Source organism: Dinoponera quadriceps, unplaced genomic scaffold (assembly GCF_001313825.1).
Source record: "Dinoponera quadriceps isolate SergipeBrazil2010 unplaced genomic scaffold, ASM131382v1 scaffold566, whole genome shotgun sequence".
Lineage (NCBI taxonomy): Eukaryota > Metazoa > Arthropoda > Insecta > Hymenoptera > Formicidae > Dinoponera > Dinoponera quadriceps.
Genome location: NW_014555972.1, coordinates 2,890,398 through 2,908,611, shown reverse-complemented (window position 1 = coordinate 2,908,611; position 18,214 = coordinate 2,890,398). Strand labels below are relative to the sequence as shown.

The following is an 18,214-nucleotide window of genomic DNA, read 5'->3' as shown; positions in this document are numbered from 1 at the left end:
GGTAGTCCGAGTTGATTGAACAAACGCGCCGTAATTGATGTAGCGCAAACACATTCGGTTGATTCCGCGATTACGATTGTTACTTCGAAAATTCGGCGACAGTATTTTTGCATCGCCGTTTTATTCCATATCGGCCGGAGAATTTCCGTTTGGATTCAGGTCGACCGTTCATTTCAACGCACGTTCGCGCATCAGCGGGTTATTTTCCCCGACGTAATAATCTGGAAAAAAAAAAACGAAAAAAAAAGCCGCGTCGTCTCGTGTACGCCGGTACTTTACAAAGCGTGCCGTCCGTCGTCTCACTTTACACCATTAAAGAAGCAAAGCGCCTTAAAAAGACCAACCGCAGGTACTCGTGTTTTTATACACACAGGGACGCTTTCCTTGTCGCGATATTACACGCAGACACTACCACATAATACCATATCAATCCGCGATCGAGTTACGTAAGGCCGACTGATTAACGAACGTTGTCGGAAATCCCGATGGATTTTCGGCTCGCGGAAATCATCCGAGCATTTGGGAAGGCAGAATCTGGCAATCGACTCGCGAGCGGCGAGATAATTATGCCGTAAAAAACCCGAAGATCGTGCCACTCTCCGCGCGTAACGACGGTGGCCGTAAAGCGGACTTACTCTCCGTCTCTAACGTCGGGTTTGTCGATGTCCCTTTTCTCTCACTCTGCTCTTCGCTCCCTGGCTCTTTCCTCCGAAGGGATATTGCGGTGCGTCGTAAAAAGAAAAGAAGGCGAAATAACGCGGCCTGCGTTTGGCAGTGAATTATACTGTCCGCCTTTACCGGCCCGGTTCTTTCCACATAATCGTGCCGAGCCGAAGAGGAGAGTCAGGTGGCACACCGGTCGACACACCGGAAAATGTGATGGTGAGCCGGGGCTCTGGCTAGGGGAGGTACAGGGGTGGCGGAAAGTAACAGAGCCGAGGCGGAGGGAGAAAGGTGGGCGACTCTCTCGTGGGGTCTACGGGCGGAAGAAGGATGGGCGGACGGAAACTGCTGTTTCATCTCCGACTCCGCCAACTTGGCAAGACCGCCGCTCTGTTTGCTTCCTAATTACGAAAGAGAGAGAATAAGACGGAGCGAGAGAGAGAGAGAGAAAGGGGGAGAGTTGCATAGGGAGGGAAATGACGAAGGAATGGCGCGAGGGAGGGTCGGCGGAGATGGTTTGAAGTGAATTCAGCTCCACTACTCTCGCGGAATTAAGATTCCATTGTGCAGCCGAGTTTTGTGTGTGTCTTGCAATTTTCTGGTTAACCTGACCGACTCCTGGCACGCCTTCCCCTCGCGGCATCGAGAGAGAAAGAGAGAGAGACGACTCGATGAAATGGGCGCCGCGTCGTTCTGACGAAGATCGATGGCGCGGACCGACGCCCCCTTCGATTTATCGCCCGCGACACGCGCTGGTTTTCCGCGATAATTCGTTGCGGCGCGGGATGTTCGGTCGGCGCGGATAGCGCCGTTGATCTTGCGAGACAAAAGCCGAGCGTGCGCGTTCGGCGGCGGCCCGACGTTATTCATAGAAGTCGCGGCTCGATTTATGCGCCGGCCGGAGAAAAATTAATTGCATCGGCGAATGTAAAAGCGAGGCGTTTCAATTCGACGCGTCGCATCGCGCGCGCCCCGACAGAGGGAGAGCTTTTTTCAATCTCTCTTCGTGACCGCTGTATCGAGTAATAAGTGTAATTCGAGTGCAATGGCACCGACCGTGAAGTTATCGCAGCAGTCAAGACGCACCTTAATTTTTTACATCTCATCGACTTCCAGCTTTATTTTACGGTTCATCTATCGATCGAATTATGTCAAGGAACCATTGTAATTGAAACTTCAAATTCCTTGCTTGTCAACTAGAGAAATAAATTTTTGTGTGAAAGATATTAATATCGTTTACAAAAATTATGGGTAAAACAAGCGATTCGACGTCTCAGAAGGTTGCAGAGATAAAAGTGCTGCCCGACACCGAAAATTATTCTAATCGAATAAGCGTGAAATTAGTAGCTTTTTACTTCTCCTCCTAACCTGTATTTCCGTTAAAGAGTGCATCGAAAGTGCGTCGAATGATATTGCGCATGAGACGTGGAAACGATCGTGAATAACGTTGCTGTCGCGAACTGTGATCGCAGCGCGCGACGTTTTCCCGAAAATCCCCTGAATCGCCTTGTTCCTCGGCGCGAACAACGGCGCGACAAAGCGGAGAGGCAAACTTTCGGCCTGTTAGTTATTAAACGCGGCCGTTAAGTGCTGGCTGGCGGTGCAAGCTGTTGACCGTTGAAACGTTAGTTTCAAGATTACGGGACAATTTAGCGCGCGGTATGGCGATGTAATTTCGCACGCATCCGACTGTGACTCATTGCCGGAAATGCTGGTTGCGCGCGAATGGGGAAAAGAGAAGAGCAAGGAGGAGCAGGATGGCGAGAAAGAGTGAGAGGAGGAGGAGGAAGGAAGGGAGAGCCCTCTTCCCTCCTTCTCTTCTTATGAGCGGACGACAGAAAATATATCTCTCATTAGCGCATATATTAGGCCGTTCCTTTCGTGTTCGTTTGCGAAACGCTCTTCCATCCTGGAAACTCCCTGCGAGCTGAGCGGACAATTAAATTGCGACGGGCCAATGGCTGTCGCCAGCTGAACTCTTCTTACCGTCCGAAACCTCGCGTCCCCGGCCTGACCGCGTACGGTGGCTTATCTCTGCTCGCGCGTCCGCAAACCTCGTCCTTGTCCGCTAGAAATGTTGCAGGCTAATCCCCGTAACATTAAACTCGCCGGGATGCAACGGAGTTGTGGATCGCTGAAATAGTTACGTGTCATCTCCTAAAAGTGCTCGACACACTTAACACTACGTTGACACTTATTTCTGCTGGTCGCTTCAGTGCGGTCTGCGCACAGTAAAAAGTCTTTTGCGTTAAAAACGACCCGCTGAAATTGTGCGTTACTTTAATGCGGGAAATGTGCGTTAGAAAGTACACGAGTTCTAAATCAGTACTAAATGCGAATGGGAAGAGGTTCTGTTGATGTTCAAATAATAATTGGGTCAATAAGAGACTGTGCGCAAGCGTTATACTACGTTATAGAATTTGATTGAGCTTTTCTGTTCTTGATTGAATTTTAACAGAGTCTTTCTCATTTCCCTTTTATACGTATTGAATATTTTCAAGAGAAAATATGTAATAATAAAATAATCTTTTAATCACGATTAATTTACTCAATACAAATATTTCACTATAATCGTTAATATATCGTCGTAAATATATCGTTACGTTAGTTAAATACCGTAATGCTGAAATAAAGGCGAACTACGTGAGATGGTTGCGAAGTAAATGAATTTGCATGGAGAAGAAAAATCGCAAACTATTTCAGCGATCTCCGTAACTTTGCTACATTCCGGAGAGTCTAATGTTACGGGATTATTTAGCAAGGTTTCTGGCAGATAAAGACGAGAGTTGCGAATGCACGAGCAAGTAAAGCCATATTTAAATGTCTTCTAACCGAATGGTTATTTTCGAAGACAATATGCAACAAAAAATATTACACCCGAACAATCCCGCTAGGACCAATTCGACAAAATCAATTCGGGAAACGAACCGCAGAATCCGTCCCCTCCGCGAGGGCTGTGCTTACGTGAACTCGGTTACCATTGAAGAAATATTTGTAACGTTCAAACATCTCGGAGATGTCCAGCGCAAAAAAACCGATAAAACCGATGTGAGCATATATTCGTCTCCGCTGTATTAAGGAAGGCGGGAGGGGGAGGTGGAAAAGTTTAAACTTGTAAAATGTTGGTAAAATTTGATCCGTTATTATAGCTGTAGGAATTAATGAATATAAGATATCCTTTCAAATGCTACTTATGTTACATTATATATTAACGATAAAAATATATTTAAGGAATTACAAAATATTAACATATAGATTTGATGCATCCCGCGATGTATATTGTGGTTTTGCAGAGATTGCGAGTGATCCAGTTGACATTTTTAACAGAGATAAACTGCGTTGCTTTTCGAAAGCTTTTCCCTGTAGATTGAATTAAAAGATAAAAGATAGAAAAATTTAATAAAAGTTAACAAAATGGCATCGAAAAAACAAAGAAATGAAAAGCTGTTAACCGCAAAAAATTTAAATAAATAATATTTTTTGGATAGAGTTTAATCAGATCTGTAGAAAATTTAACGATTTCTAATTAAAAAAAAAAAGGGATCTCGATATCTTTGTTCGTTTTTATGTTATGCTTACGAAACAACAATTATATTCTGCGGAATGGTCGGACCGAAGCAACGTGCACGCACTATACTTAATATATCTTAATTTCACTAATATAATTTTATTTGGTCGTCCGCGAAGTTTAGTTTTGCGAAAAGTCCCGCTTATATTTCGGAAACTATTGACACCTCCTCACATTTCGTCTTACAATGCCCCAAAGAATCGGTCATGTTAAGGATACGTTAGTTTCGGTACACCCTATGTACAGCACTCATATAGTTGTCACTTGTATTATTCTCTGCATCCTTCTCCAAGTATAATATAAATAACGTACAAAAGGACATCGTATTTAAATCATTCCTACAGCTGCGGGTGAAATTTTATCGACTTTTCGCAGGTGCAAATATTTTTGCTCATCTTGAAATTCAACAGAATGCTCGGCGCGCTACCACATCTTCGTGTATTACATAGTTCGCCCGAGAGCGGCAATCGATGCTCGGTGATGTAGTATCGATCAATTAGTGCGTTCCGAATCGCACGCGTGACCGCCGTGCTGAAACAGCCTAATAGACGAATGGACCATTCGGCGCTGATCCGCACGGGATTGCCAGAGGAGCCCGCAGCGCTGCCTGGCTTTCTTTCCGCCTCGCCTGCTCCCGTAAATCGATCGAGTCCCGGCTTTTAAAACACGCTCGATCCCGAGTAATTAGCGGCTCGATCGGCCGCCAATTTGTGGATAGGGCTGCCGCAGGCCACACTCGCACCTTGCCGTACTTATCCCCGGGCTAACGCGGCCGCGCGCGTGCATGTGTATGCAGGGCAATACGAGGAACGCAGGTGCGGTATGATGCGTGCAGCGGTATGCACATGCGTGCGTGCGTGTGTATGCGTGTGTGCGTGAGCGAGAGGGCGACCTTTATCGACCGGCGATGGCAAAGAGCCTGGAGCGTGTGGGTGGGCGCGTGCACGTGTGATCAATCATGAGTGTGTGTGTGCACGCATCCATCTAGGTGTGCCGGAAATGCGTGTTGCGCGCCCCGGACCGCCGAAGGACACCGGAAGCTCAGTTAAGAAAAAATAGCGACGATCCCGGCGTTGCCGATCACTTCGCGAACACCGACAGAAATCTTAGTGAAATTTGTAATTTCATTTCCGGCCTCAATTATATCTTCTACTTTTAATCCGAAAAATGGCAGTAGATAGCAATATGCGTGTGAGGCATACGCATTTTGTTTCTTTTTTTAACTTACATTGGTGTAATTTGGTCTTTTAAATATAGAATTGACTTGTCATTTATAATATTGTCATAAATTATATGTCCATCTTCGGAACAATTCAACCAACAATTAAATAATCAAGTTCCACGCACGAAATTTTAGATAGTTAAATATTGGCAAATTTATCCCACTTGTCCATATTCCTCGATTTTAGTAATCCATAATAATATATCTCAATTTTAATAATTTATTAATCAAAATTACCTTTATTACACAAAACAGTACAGCAGAAAATTTCGTTCGAATTAATAACACGGCGGTTTATGTTTATTCACTCAAAATGGAGAATATTCAAGCAAAATTCCGAAACGCTCAAAAATTTGCTCGGCTTGCATTAAGCTTTTCTGTTTTCCAGTTGCGATATTTTACCGATTTTGTTCTCTCGCAATAAATAATCTTCATGGCTAACCTGTGCCTTACCTGCCTTGGTGATCATAATTACGCACACAATGAACAATCGTGTCGAATCCGTTTCTTCCGAGTACTTTCTTAAAAATTCTAAAAAATTCTGAAAAAATTGCATTTTCGGCTACTCGCATTTCCGTGATTATTTCCGCGAACAATTTCCTCCCCTGTGCTGTACTACGTCACTCCTCAGATGAAGTTGCATCACGCGGCGCTACTTCAAATCAATCCGCGAATTTCGAACAGCCACAGCACGATATTAATTAAGTAAATGATTAAATTCGGATGAAACAATTAATTTGCGTATTTAATGTAGATTATCGCGACACACGGTGTACGTCTAGATGGAAACGGTCGTCGGCCGTCCAGCTTTCCTGAAAATGTAATTACAATTCGCCGATTAGCGAGACGGAAAAATATGTAATTTCTGACAATTGCCATGCAGCGCCGGCACTGGCATCAAATATGAAAATTAATTAATACGCTCGAATTCGATAGTTTATTCGATTCGCGTTACGTACTGATGAAACCAACGCGCGCCCATACGTGCGCCCCGCCGCCCGCCCCGCTGGCCGCTCTGGCCACTTGCTCTGAAGCAATCACAAAACCAATAACAATGTACACGCATGTGGAAAATGTTCGGAACGTACGAGTTCACCGTGCCAACTGTATTTATATGTAGCGCGATTATCGCAAGCTCGTTCGATTGAAACATTAGTCGGATCAGTTTGAACGCTCGCCAAAGGCACTCCCGTCGGGCATCTATGCTCACTTTTCATAGCGCGTCCTCGCAATTTCAAAGCTGCGAAGGGGTGTCTTCTCCCTTCTACTCGTCACGTTGAGAGCCATAATGCCAATTGTTCCTGCGAATCTCCACGTAACAGGATGGCACGCAATTAATTATGTGTAATATGTACGGTAGGATCGATCGACACTTTTCGGATCTCAAGTTACTTACAAAGCAGTTCGTAATGGCTACAGTCGTACAGCGATTTGGCTGCTTCTCGCATAACCGCGTCCAATTAGCACGGTCTGATCGGATGTGCGTGCTATTGTGATTACCCGTTCGTGTGATCTTCGCGAGAACGTTTCGAGTGAAGAAGACAATGACGAATATACATATACATACACACTCATGCACACACACACACAAGATTTCCGTATACCGGCTTTGAGCGATCGGGCTGAGCACGAGAGAGGAACGAGGGCGCGGCTGCGAAAGGGAGTAAGGCCTTTACGCGAATTGCCGCATTCAAGGGAATCAATCGTGTTAAGTGCTCATACACCGATCCAGCTAATTTCTCGCGATTCGAACCCTGAGACGACACTTAACCGCGCTCTGTACGGGAATCCTGTGTTGCGAGAGCCGGTAATCTCTGTCTTCTCGTCTCGCCGTGACATTAACAGGGATCGCGTTTCTGCCGTGAATAATCGCGAGCAATTATAATCACAGTAAAGACGCGCCCGCTTCTATCCCCCTCCCTGCCCTCTCCCCTGCTCCGCTCCTCGCTCTTTGAGGAAGAAACCACTCCGGAAGTCTTAGGAGTTTCGTTTTGTGGCGTCGCTTTAATCTTGCTTTCTACCCTTGTTCCCAAAATTAGTGTATTTTTCACCGAAACGCTACGTACTTTATTAACTTCCCGAGTCGACATTTTCATGCTATTCCGACGTTCCTAAGGACAGCTCGCGTCTGCTTAAGTGTCCTGTAAATTAGCAAAAATCATATTTCGAAGATATTACATTTGTCAACTTCTCTCCTGAACCTTGAATTCTACGGATAATTTTCATTCTATCTTGAACAACTTATTTTGACACGAAAACGGCGAAAGCAGGGATTTAAGATATCATCAAGGTCAATGTAGGAGGAGTAAATCATATTGTTAGAATTGAAATTGTATGTGTGAACCTGTTTGCTATCAATGTTGATGTTGATACACATGTATTGATACACATGTTGACATGTATTGACAAGGTGTATATTTGTGTATCTTTCAACACATCCCCCATATTAAAGTAACAAAATTTCAATGGACTGTTTTTGGCACAAATTGACGCAAATAATAACTCGAAACATATGGCCGCGATTTCAAAGGCTAAAAAAAGTCTCCCCAACCTGGAGATGGTCGAAATTCACGCGGAAAATAGATCGTACGTCGTATAACACGGAAATAGCTGTGGAAAAGTGAGTCAATTCCGATGTTTGTTTCGCTAAATTCGAAACTCGTCACATTTTCCTCAATTAAAACTGACACGTTGGATAAATAAATGCTTTTTTCAATCGCGCTGCTCGTTGCTTCTTCGAAATCTGACGAAGCGTTTTTCGCGAAAACCAGATCTCGTGACGCTCGGTCGAAAGGCGCTTTCGTGTCGACGGCGGGAATCCTGTGTCTAATGGAAATCCAGAAACCGCCCGCGAAGTGAGTGATTGCACTCTGAATGCTACTTTGCCGCGTGTATCCGTTGAAATTAGCCGGGATTTATAGACGGAGGCGTCCTGCCGGAGGCTTTTCTAATAATACACCGGCCGAAATTGCGGCCGTCCGGTTAACCTACTTACGAGTATTTCCGATGCGCCTGTTCATATATTTCGCCCGTAATGAATCGTTACGTAGCTTTCAGCGGTGCCCGTCGATTCGAGGACACCGAACAGCGGATCCTGTAACTGTTCTACGCTATCCGTTTGTTCGCGAACCCGATTACAGGCCCAGGCATCGTACGAACTTTCTAATAATATCGCGCAATTTATGAGAGATCCCCTCGCGAAATACGAATGCCCCGACACGACTTTTATCGATTATCGCCCACATCAAAAGATATTCCTCTTTCGAGGATTAATGGCCGGTTGCAGACATGAACTAAGAGAGAGAGAAAGAAAGAAAGGGGGGGGGGGGAGGGGAGCACGTCGATGTTTCTTCTGTTAGCGTAAGGTACAAATTACTTTTACACGGCAATCTAAAATCGATTTGGCACTTGCTTTAGGTAGCAAGTACATAATCTAAATTTCTTAGGATTTTTTTTCATATTTTAACAATACAGTCCTTGACCACCATTGTTAAATACGCAAAAGTTATTAGAATTTCTTTGGAAATTTGAATTCGAGCTGTATAGAAGTGAAAAAGCTCTTACCTCATTTCGGCTTGGTAATTAATAAAAATTCGATTTGTCATAAATTCATCACGAATTCAACGAAATACCGTCAAATTGCGAAAATATTTCAATTTACGCGATCAAATTTCGGAAAATTGCACGTCACATTTATCCGCCGAGCTGGCAAGATGAGTTCTATTTCCACTACGTGCAGCAATTATAATTCGCTGTTTGATTTTACAGCTTGAAATGCGGCGTATGATTATCATAATTTAAAACCATTATTATTATCTCGTATAAACATAACAAGGAAATGTAACGTAACGCGTAACAATACAAATAAATGTTACTGGATCCAATGACTAATATTAATTCGAGCGATCATTATTTCGCGCTTTGTATAACTGGGCAGGCTGACGAGATTGTACGAATTTCCGCGACTCATTCCGCCGCGAAATCATTAAACCTGATTAATTAGTCAGTTAAGATTCGCCATTGTTGAATCGTCATCATTAAAATCGATTAACGACAATTAATCAATCAATCGTAGCGCCGTAAAACAATCGCTGTTGCCGAAGCGATCGGGTGCAACATTCAGGTGGAGATTTTCAACGAATAAGTATCTTTATCTTAACTGAAAATTTGTCTTGCGTGTGTGTATGTGTGAAACAAAAGATAATTTTCCTATAAAGGAATTATTTGTTTCATTTTATATATTTATCGTAACCAAATGATATTTTATTCGGTTAAAAGATTATTATTTCAAATAATAGAGTTCCTTCTGTCAAATAATCGAGTTCTCTCGAATGAAACAATAAAACTTTTACTCGAACAAATAATATACAGAAATACTAAAGCTAAAGAAGCCTTTTCCTCCGTGTATGACGTAACATTTGGAGGATCCCCCGTACGTTATCGACATTTCAATCAAGTTCGCCATCGACTTTCGGCACCCCCCTTGAGATCCGGCTGGATTAAAATCAGCCATTGCAGATTAAATCACGGACGTCTCCGGGAACGCGCGCGGGTGTATCGCTCAACATTGCGGGGTGCTCGGCGCGTCCGAGGGTTAATTGTGAAAGTAAAGCAGAGACGTTTAACTACACACCGCCACCTTCTGTCTTTGCGCTCGTGATTCTCCCCGCTGCTCTCTCCGGGAACTTGCTTTAATTGAGTCGCCGCGTCTCACGACGAGCGTTTTGCACACGTGTTGTAGGACAAGCGGGCATTTCCCGCGAAGTTTCCCTTCGTGAGTCTTTCACACATGGGGCGCTCGCTCGTAGCGAAACTCCATTAACACGGAAACTGCCTCTCTTTCTCCCTCCCCCTTCACTTTTTGCCCTCGCTAATCTCGCCTTCTTTCGGACGAGCCGGCTATAAATGAGCGGAGATGCAGTCGCGAGATTTACGAGCGCGCGGCCGCTTGTCGGATTATAGATAGCCTGTATTCCGGAACTTCGCAACGGCGCGTAGTAAGTCGCGCAGGATCGCTCTCGTAAAATCTCGGCGCGGAAAAAGAGGCACGCGTCATTCGTTAGGCGGAACTTACGCCGTAAAAGTTGCGCATATCCGCGTGCATCCTGTAAGCACAATCTTGCGAGACAGTTGTCATCGTTTTATCGCGGCTACAGTTGCGCGCGAGCGAGTATGCGATCGCTTTCGGCGTTAATTCGCCGGCTGTGACGTGTAGCGAAGGAAGATCGCGCGGGAATGCAGTGAGAATTAACACGAGAGGGAGATAAATCGGCGTCGTTATTGTTAACCTTAAACATGAGGCGTTGTTAGACAAATTTCATTCGTTCGCGTGCGACTCACCCGGGGGTCGGCGACGAAGTATTCCGCCGTCCGCAGCGGACGAATGTTAAGAGAGAGGAGACATTCCTGAAACATTCCCCGTGCTCTTTCGCTTCCGGGCCGTCGTCGAGGATCGAGTTTAACTTCGCTAATATACTTTCGCGCCCCGCTGCATAAAAGCGAGAGATGTATCCGCGTTTCAGTAATCGGCTGAACTTCCACGACCGGCGAGTGAACTTCGAATGAATAAAGTTTTGCGGACCGGGGGGAGGGGAGGAAGGGAAGTCGACCGACCAACCGCCTTCTTTTCCCTTTGTTTTCGCCGAGGCCGTTGATTAATCGATGATAATACGTCGACTTTAGTCGTGTCGGGTAACTTTGAAAAATAGTCTTTAAGTGGCGGCGATGCTAGCAGCATGAAACTTACACCCTTTCGCAAAGTGTCCGCCTAATTGGGATTTTGTCCCGCGGCGTCTTGAACGCGCGTAGATGAAATTTGCCCGGTAATTTATTAACCAATTTACGTAAATAATCAGTTCACGATGTTCCCCCCCCCCCCCCNCACCCATTCATGTGATTCATAAATATTTATGCCATTTGTGTGTATCATTGGAAAATTACGCACTGAGATATTTATCTATATCTATCGGAGTCAAATTAAAATTTATTTATTTATAAATGCAGCGGGCAGGTCCTTTTTATTAATATAGAATCACGCGACTTGGGTGACTAAGAGAAAAAATTAGCCGTAGATGCTAGAGTGCAGCTGTGCCGGTTAAAATATGTCTTTGGAACGGAGGCAGCTAAATTTACGGCTGTTTAAATATAAGCGTTACAGCAAAAAATATATTAATTAGGTCGCGCAATAGTGGTGAAATCATATTCATGTTTCCGACTAGAAATTTATCACTTTTTTAAAACAGAAGCTGTCTCTAACACGTTCACCCGACCAAATTAATTTTTTACGACTTTTCCGTTCACGCCGATAACATGGCCGAGCAACAAATGAACAACCAGCGCCAAGACAAACATTCGAACATCCGCTTTCGATACTCGTTCGCTGTTCGTCCACTCAATGTACAGTCTGTCCCGCAAGAGCCACCACATTTGCAAAAAGTGGGGGGAGGACTTTACGAGAGTAATTGAAAGAAGTAAATACCATTTCAAGTGAATATTTTACAGTAAATATTATTTTATAATAGAATTCAATGGCCTGCTTCTTCATTACTTTATATATCGTCCAGCGATCACCTAATATAGTTAGCAGACTTTTTATTTGATATTTGTAGGTCTTTTGAATGGGAACACAAAAACACCTTCAAAACGTTTGCAATATACCTCACTCATTTCGGATTACGTCCGGTCTGCGTCGAATGTAAAGCGTTACCAGCACATCTATTATATAACACAACTATTATATCTATTATATGAAATGAATGACGCACTCTCCCCCCCTTCTCCACTAAATCCGCTAGGATTCAGCCACCTATTGCATACAGGACTGTATAATATAGTACATTCGCTCTTGTGAGACTGACTGTATATCTAGCTTTTAGGTACTACATCATTTCGTCGGTTGATATAAACGCGTTTCGTCTATATATGGTATAACCAGAGAGACAGAGAAAGAGAGAGGGGGGGGGGGAGGAAGAGAGAGAGAGCATAACTAATCTAAAAATAATAATATAATAATAATAATCTTAATCTTGATTTTTACTTTTAGCAATGAACGGAAAACAGTAAAATTCGAATTAGCTAATGAGATTTAGTTGCCATTATTAAATTATTTCTCCAAATGTATCTGCTGCCCCATTCGCCGGTGCGCATCGCGGCGCATACGAACGAAGAAACGAAACAATTGCGAAACGCCACTTAATATTATGCAAATTATCCCACCTATGCCGCGCGCGATGGTTCCCCATAATTTATTCAATGAGATTTTACCAGCTTTTTATTCCCGACGGCAGGATTAGCCGGCAACCTTATAAAATTAAACGCTCTAACGCACGTAGGTGCAATTGCGGTCATTTCCCACGAGGAGCTTTACGCATGGACGAGCTTTTAGCTTTCTCGCGCGATAATCGTCAAAAATTCCTAGCGCGCGCTGCCCTTTTCACCTCCCATTCTCGTGCGCTACAAAGTGTAGCCGTAAACACAGTATAATTTCATATGATGAATTCAAGCGACGTTGCGACCTAAAGATATAATTGATATTCGGTGCTCTCGATGAAAGGTCCCAAATTTAGAAATTCGTGTCCACCCCACCTATTTTAATATCCGCTTATCAAAGAACACACGAAATCAGCATAAAAAAAAGTTTACCTTTTTAGCTGGCTTTGCTTTACCTTCGAGAAATAAAACGAGGAGTCGTGCTTCCCTCGGAATTTTTTATTAGAAAATCAAAATTAAGACTCCCGGAACTTCAATCGTCTTGTTTGATGACATCAAAAGCGAGAAAACGTATGTCCAGAATTCTTCCAAAATACGTCGAAATAAAAAGACATATCCGCAACGTGACATTTGTGATCAACTGATCACATTTGTTAAACATACTGAAAACTTTCCTTTTGCATAACGATCAATAAATAAAATCAATGACCGTAAAAATATAAAGTACCACAAAAATATAAATATATACCGTAAAAATATAAACGAAGAAAGGGTTGAGGCCGGATATAACTATAATTTCTCTCGGTGTATCAATTTATGGACATACCCTTTCACCACAGCAATTTATTTCACAAGAATTTTAGGCATATCTTTTCTCGCCCTTGACGCCCTCATTCAAAATCAAAATTGTCCCGGCGAGGAAACAGGAGTCTCGCATAATTTAATTTACGAACATCGGTGCAAATTTTTTCATCACAGTCGCGAGATGAATCTTGCGAGTAACCTTCCCACGCGAGTGTATACTTCAACGCGAGCTCAATCTCGAACTGCAAAGCCGCCCTTTCCGCGCTATCCTTTTCGGATACTTGGAACGTCGCGAGATCAAAGTTCTCTGCCGTAGACGAATTTTATCTTAAATATGCACCCTCAAAGGTTACATAAGAATCTTATAATGTGACTACCATGAGCCGCGATTCATCAGAGATCAAAGCTCCTCGCCGTGTAACGAGGTTGGGGATGCCGTGTATCGATTTTTCGAATTTTTCATACATCGGTAAGATCTCCTCGCGCGGAAGATGGGGGAGAGAACCACGTTATTATCGCGTCCATGAAAACGTGAAAGCCCGTTGTGAGTACCCGGTAATCCTGCCATAACCGTCCGCTCGCCGCTGAATCCTGATTTAGTGTACAATTTGTACGAGAGCATCGTTACCATTATGTCGAAAGATTTGTCGGACGTTCATTTCCCAGCGAGTGATTCCGTCCGCGTGCTTTTTCTCTCCCTCTCCTCGTCCTTCTTCCCTACCCTCCTTCTCTCTCTCTCTCTCTCTTTCCCTTGTTCTCGCTCGCGAGCTCGCATGCGCCCTGCAATAAATTCCAATCTTGTGGTCTAAAGTGTTACATCGCGTTTTGAATAGCGCCGATACAGTCGGGCCGACGCGTTGGTAAACTTTGCGCCGGCACTTTTAAGCTTGTTTAAACTGCCAACTTTTATCGGCCCATTACTCACCCCGAGAGGGTGGTTTTAACCGATTAGTTCGCCATCGGAATCGATAGGCGACAGATACCCGCGGCCATAGAACGCGCGCGACGCGGCGCCACCCGATTTATCTACGCACGTTACGTGAGCGGCAGCGGTGCGTGTACTTTGTGCGTGTGTGTTGAAACAAAAACGTGATTGCGCTAATGTTCGTTCGTTAACAATTTCTGCACGCCTGCAAGAATGTTATTATAGGAAAAGAGAGAGAGAGAGGGAGAGAGAGGGGGGAGAGGGGAAGGGGGAGGAGAAATAGTGTGTCAATATTGTTAGCCAGTAACTCGGTCAACATTTGTTGATTGTTTGCATTAGTCATTTTTGGTCGGTCAACACAGAAACCGCGACGTCGGCTGCCAAATGCCGGCGATGTATACGTAACTTTGCAAACACCGGCGGAACTTTCGTTTTCACGTGTGGAAGGGGGCATACCGGGCGACAAACAATTCAGGAAAACCCGGGTTCAACATATCCAGCTAGGATGCCCGCACGGGATCAATCGGAAATGCGCTAATTAAACGTGTACATAAGTCTCGGTCGCCTGGCCTCTTGGAAATAATTGCACATCGTCAAGCACGTTTAATCGCGGGAGAGACAATGCCCGGTGCAACGTTCCCTCGTGAACAAACATAATAAAACGTAACAACACGATAAACAACAATGACGATAATTAATTAGGGAGACCCTCACGAATTTAGCTGTTTCCGCAGCAGCGGCGAGGCAGCCGTTGGATTCGGTTGTAAACGCACGTTTCATCTTGAACGTTCGTATCCGATTGGGACAGCCGTCGAGCGGGGAGGTGTTCCCCCGAAGAAGAAGTAAATTTCACGGGGATGAATGTGACGGCCGAGCTCGTGCGAACGGAGCTGCGTTTTTTTTTAATCCGGTGAAGCCGGTTATTCAGACGCGGCTCCTCGCGAGAAATCTTCAAACGGTCTCGAGATGAAACACGTTAATTATGGACGTAACGTACATATTGCAATCTATATTCTTCCGTTTGTTTCCGTCCCCCTTTTTTCGGCCGCGATATAAAGACTCCGCGAATTCGGTCGCGCTTATACGGAATACGATATAGTTTCGCTCGTGCCGGGAAACGGAAAACGGTTTTCCGAGGAGGGGAGATGCGGTAGGTGCCGTGAAAGACCAATAAAATCGACATTGCACCGCGAGGAAGTATCGTTTCGTAACGAACCAATTCCACGTCGGTCAAAGTAAATCGTCGTACGTGGCGCGGTGTATACGGTATTGCGCAACAAATCCGCGGCGGTGTCGCGCCGCAAACCCCCGATGCTGGTAAATATTCCGGTTTTCCCGGCATTTGCCGGAGCTCATTGGGCATGCAAACCCGCTGGCGTATAAATTTATATAAAATTACACCTCCCTTTTGGCCGTGTCGCAATTTGGAATTTACACGCCGCGGTGTACACGTTTGTCTGTTTCCGTGTTATTCTTTGTTGGCAATACGACCGATACACTTTCCTTGATGCACGTCTGATAAATCCTATGCGACATTAATCTGCCGCGCGATTAATTTCAACAGGGCAGCTCAAATAGTTGCGGCTTTACCGGACAAGATTTCACACATCCTGTTGAATAAATATGTGAAATTCACTTGTTCTCGGTTAAGAGTATCGAGGGAGCAATATTGTACGTCACCAACCATCAATCTCGAATCTTAAACGTGAGCTGAGGCTACATTGGGCTATAACTGAGATCCAAAACGTTCTTTTCTTCAGAAGGAAATCTCGTCAGTGGTTGGTTCTCCTTCCGAAAAGGATTAGTCCTCCTTTTATTATCTTTCTTACGGTATGATCACGAGTCAACTACCCGAATCGAATCACAATCCATCGTCTACTTTCCGTTCGATCGGACCTCACCGAGACGAAGTCTTATTATTTCGAATTTCAAGCCGAGACTCGGCAAGCAAACATATTCGACTTGTTATTGGCACGTTCCCTCGGAAGCTCTCTTTTCTCAGGACGACATCGATTCGGAATGTGCGCGCCGCTGCACAGATTGCGCCCGCGAAAATTAAGGCGCATGTTTACGAGAGATACTTGGCGCGCGTGCACGCGCCCACACCGCCGAGGATCTAATCTGTATTCCGTGTCCTCGCCGTGTTTCTCGCTCGAACGGTGTCTCTCTCGTTCTCTCAAACAGCTGCGTCCGAAAAGCGTATAACGCGACGCGAGCTCGCTCGCTCTCTCCCGGCGGGGCCCGGCGAGTAAATCGCGGGCCCGTACTCTGCGCACCCCCGTGTAACAAACGAGCCGCTCGCCGCTTTCTTTCCCGGCGTGCTTTATTCCTTTTCACCTCCTCCGAGAGTCCTCGAGGTTCCTCGCCCTCGGCATTGCGCGGACGTAAAGGCCGGCTCTCCCGGGTAAAAGGCGGCTCGTTAAGGACGCGAGAGAGATCTCGCCGGCTTCCAGCACGGATGTATACGTGGACCCAAGGGGGCTTAACTATACAAGGCGCGCGCGAGCTGCCTCGGGAAGAAATAATGCCGGGATAATACCGTATATACCTATAGAGTACCGTCCGAGGATTATTGTATTGATCAAAAGACCGGCCGAAAGGCACTCGGAGCAGCGTACACGCCGGAAGAAGTTGGATATCAGGAGGTGCGCGCGTCAGGAAGTCGCGTGAAGCCGTTTAATTCTCCCTACGAATCAGATCGGAGGACCGTGTCATTAAGTTGTTCGGTAAATTCGTGTGGATTTTCACGAAGAGTTTCAAGGTCGCAGTTGGGAGTAATTTCTCTCGATGATGTAGCGGTCGTTTTTTGGCGGGAGGCAATCCCTTCAGTTTATCTCTGTTATTTTTTCGATAGAAACACTTGAGACTCGCCTCAAGCGAGATACTCGGATTCGAATTGAGGGATTATATTTGAATTTTACAGTTGAATCGCGATTATAAATGTAATGTCACATATATCGCAAAACTTGATTAGAATACTCGAGTCTAACTCTAAATTCAGATCCGGATATCTCAAGTTTCAAGTAACTATTATCGATACAGGCCTGACATACCGAGCGACACGGTGACTTTGAAGGCGGGACTTTTCGTGACTTTTCAGTTGATGAACACCCCACCGATCGGAAATCATAGAATATTGAGAAATCGACAAGTGTATCGCGCGCGAAGTGGACGAAGTAACGACAGTCCATTCCCTGCAGAAGCTGCTAGCGTACGAAGCGACCGCATATTTTTCCGTCGCAGATGGAGATTCTTCGCCGATCGATATCTGGCGGTAACAACGCGTAAAATGCCCATCAAACGAGCATTAATGGTGCTCAAATGTTGAATTGCTCGAACGGCCATAGAGTCGAGGAGACTCGGCTGACGGAGCCAACGGCGCGGCCCCGAAAGTCCCGTAGAGGAAGTGTAATTAAAAGACTTACGAGCTAACGAAGGTCGGAAATGAATTGCTCGTTGATAACTCAAAATCGCCTCCTCGTAGTTCTTCCTGCCCTGCTGCAAGATACCCCTGCAACAAAGAAACACATCCCATTTTTAATATCGAGGCGCGATCCGAGCGGAAAGAAGAGCACAAGTTTAACACGGGAATAGTTATCTTTTTTTTTTACGCAAACGATCACCCGGGGTCATTTAGAGCCCGATTAAAAACTGCTTTATTAACGAAATATAGCATGTTATCGGTGACTTATTATTATTTAGGGACATTCCGAATATGGATTTACTCGCAATGTTTTTGAGAAAAATGAGGAGAAACGATAACAGATATTTCAGAATCGGAATAAGCACATCAAGTGTCAGGTTCAAGGGACAGAGAAAGAAT

General features: G+C 44.9%; 1 protein-coding gene across 4 annotated transcripts in view; it reads right to left on the bottom strand.

Annotated features, from left to right (window-relative positions):
- Positions 1-18,214, bottom strand: part of LOC106746419 (transmembrane and TPR repeat-containing protein CG4341) — a 270,936-nt gene that overhangs the window by 28,841 nt on the left and 223,881 nt on the right. For all 4 annotated transcript variants that reach the window (XM_014623013.1, XM_014623016.1, XM_014623014.1 and 1 more), the window contains one exon: positions 17,817-17,902. In XM_014623013.1, coding sequence (XP_014478499.1) covers positions 17,817-17,902 — 86 coding nt within the window. The remainder of the gene's footprint in view (positions 1-17,816; positions 17,903-18,214) is intronic.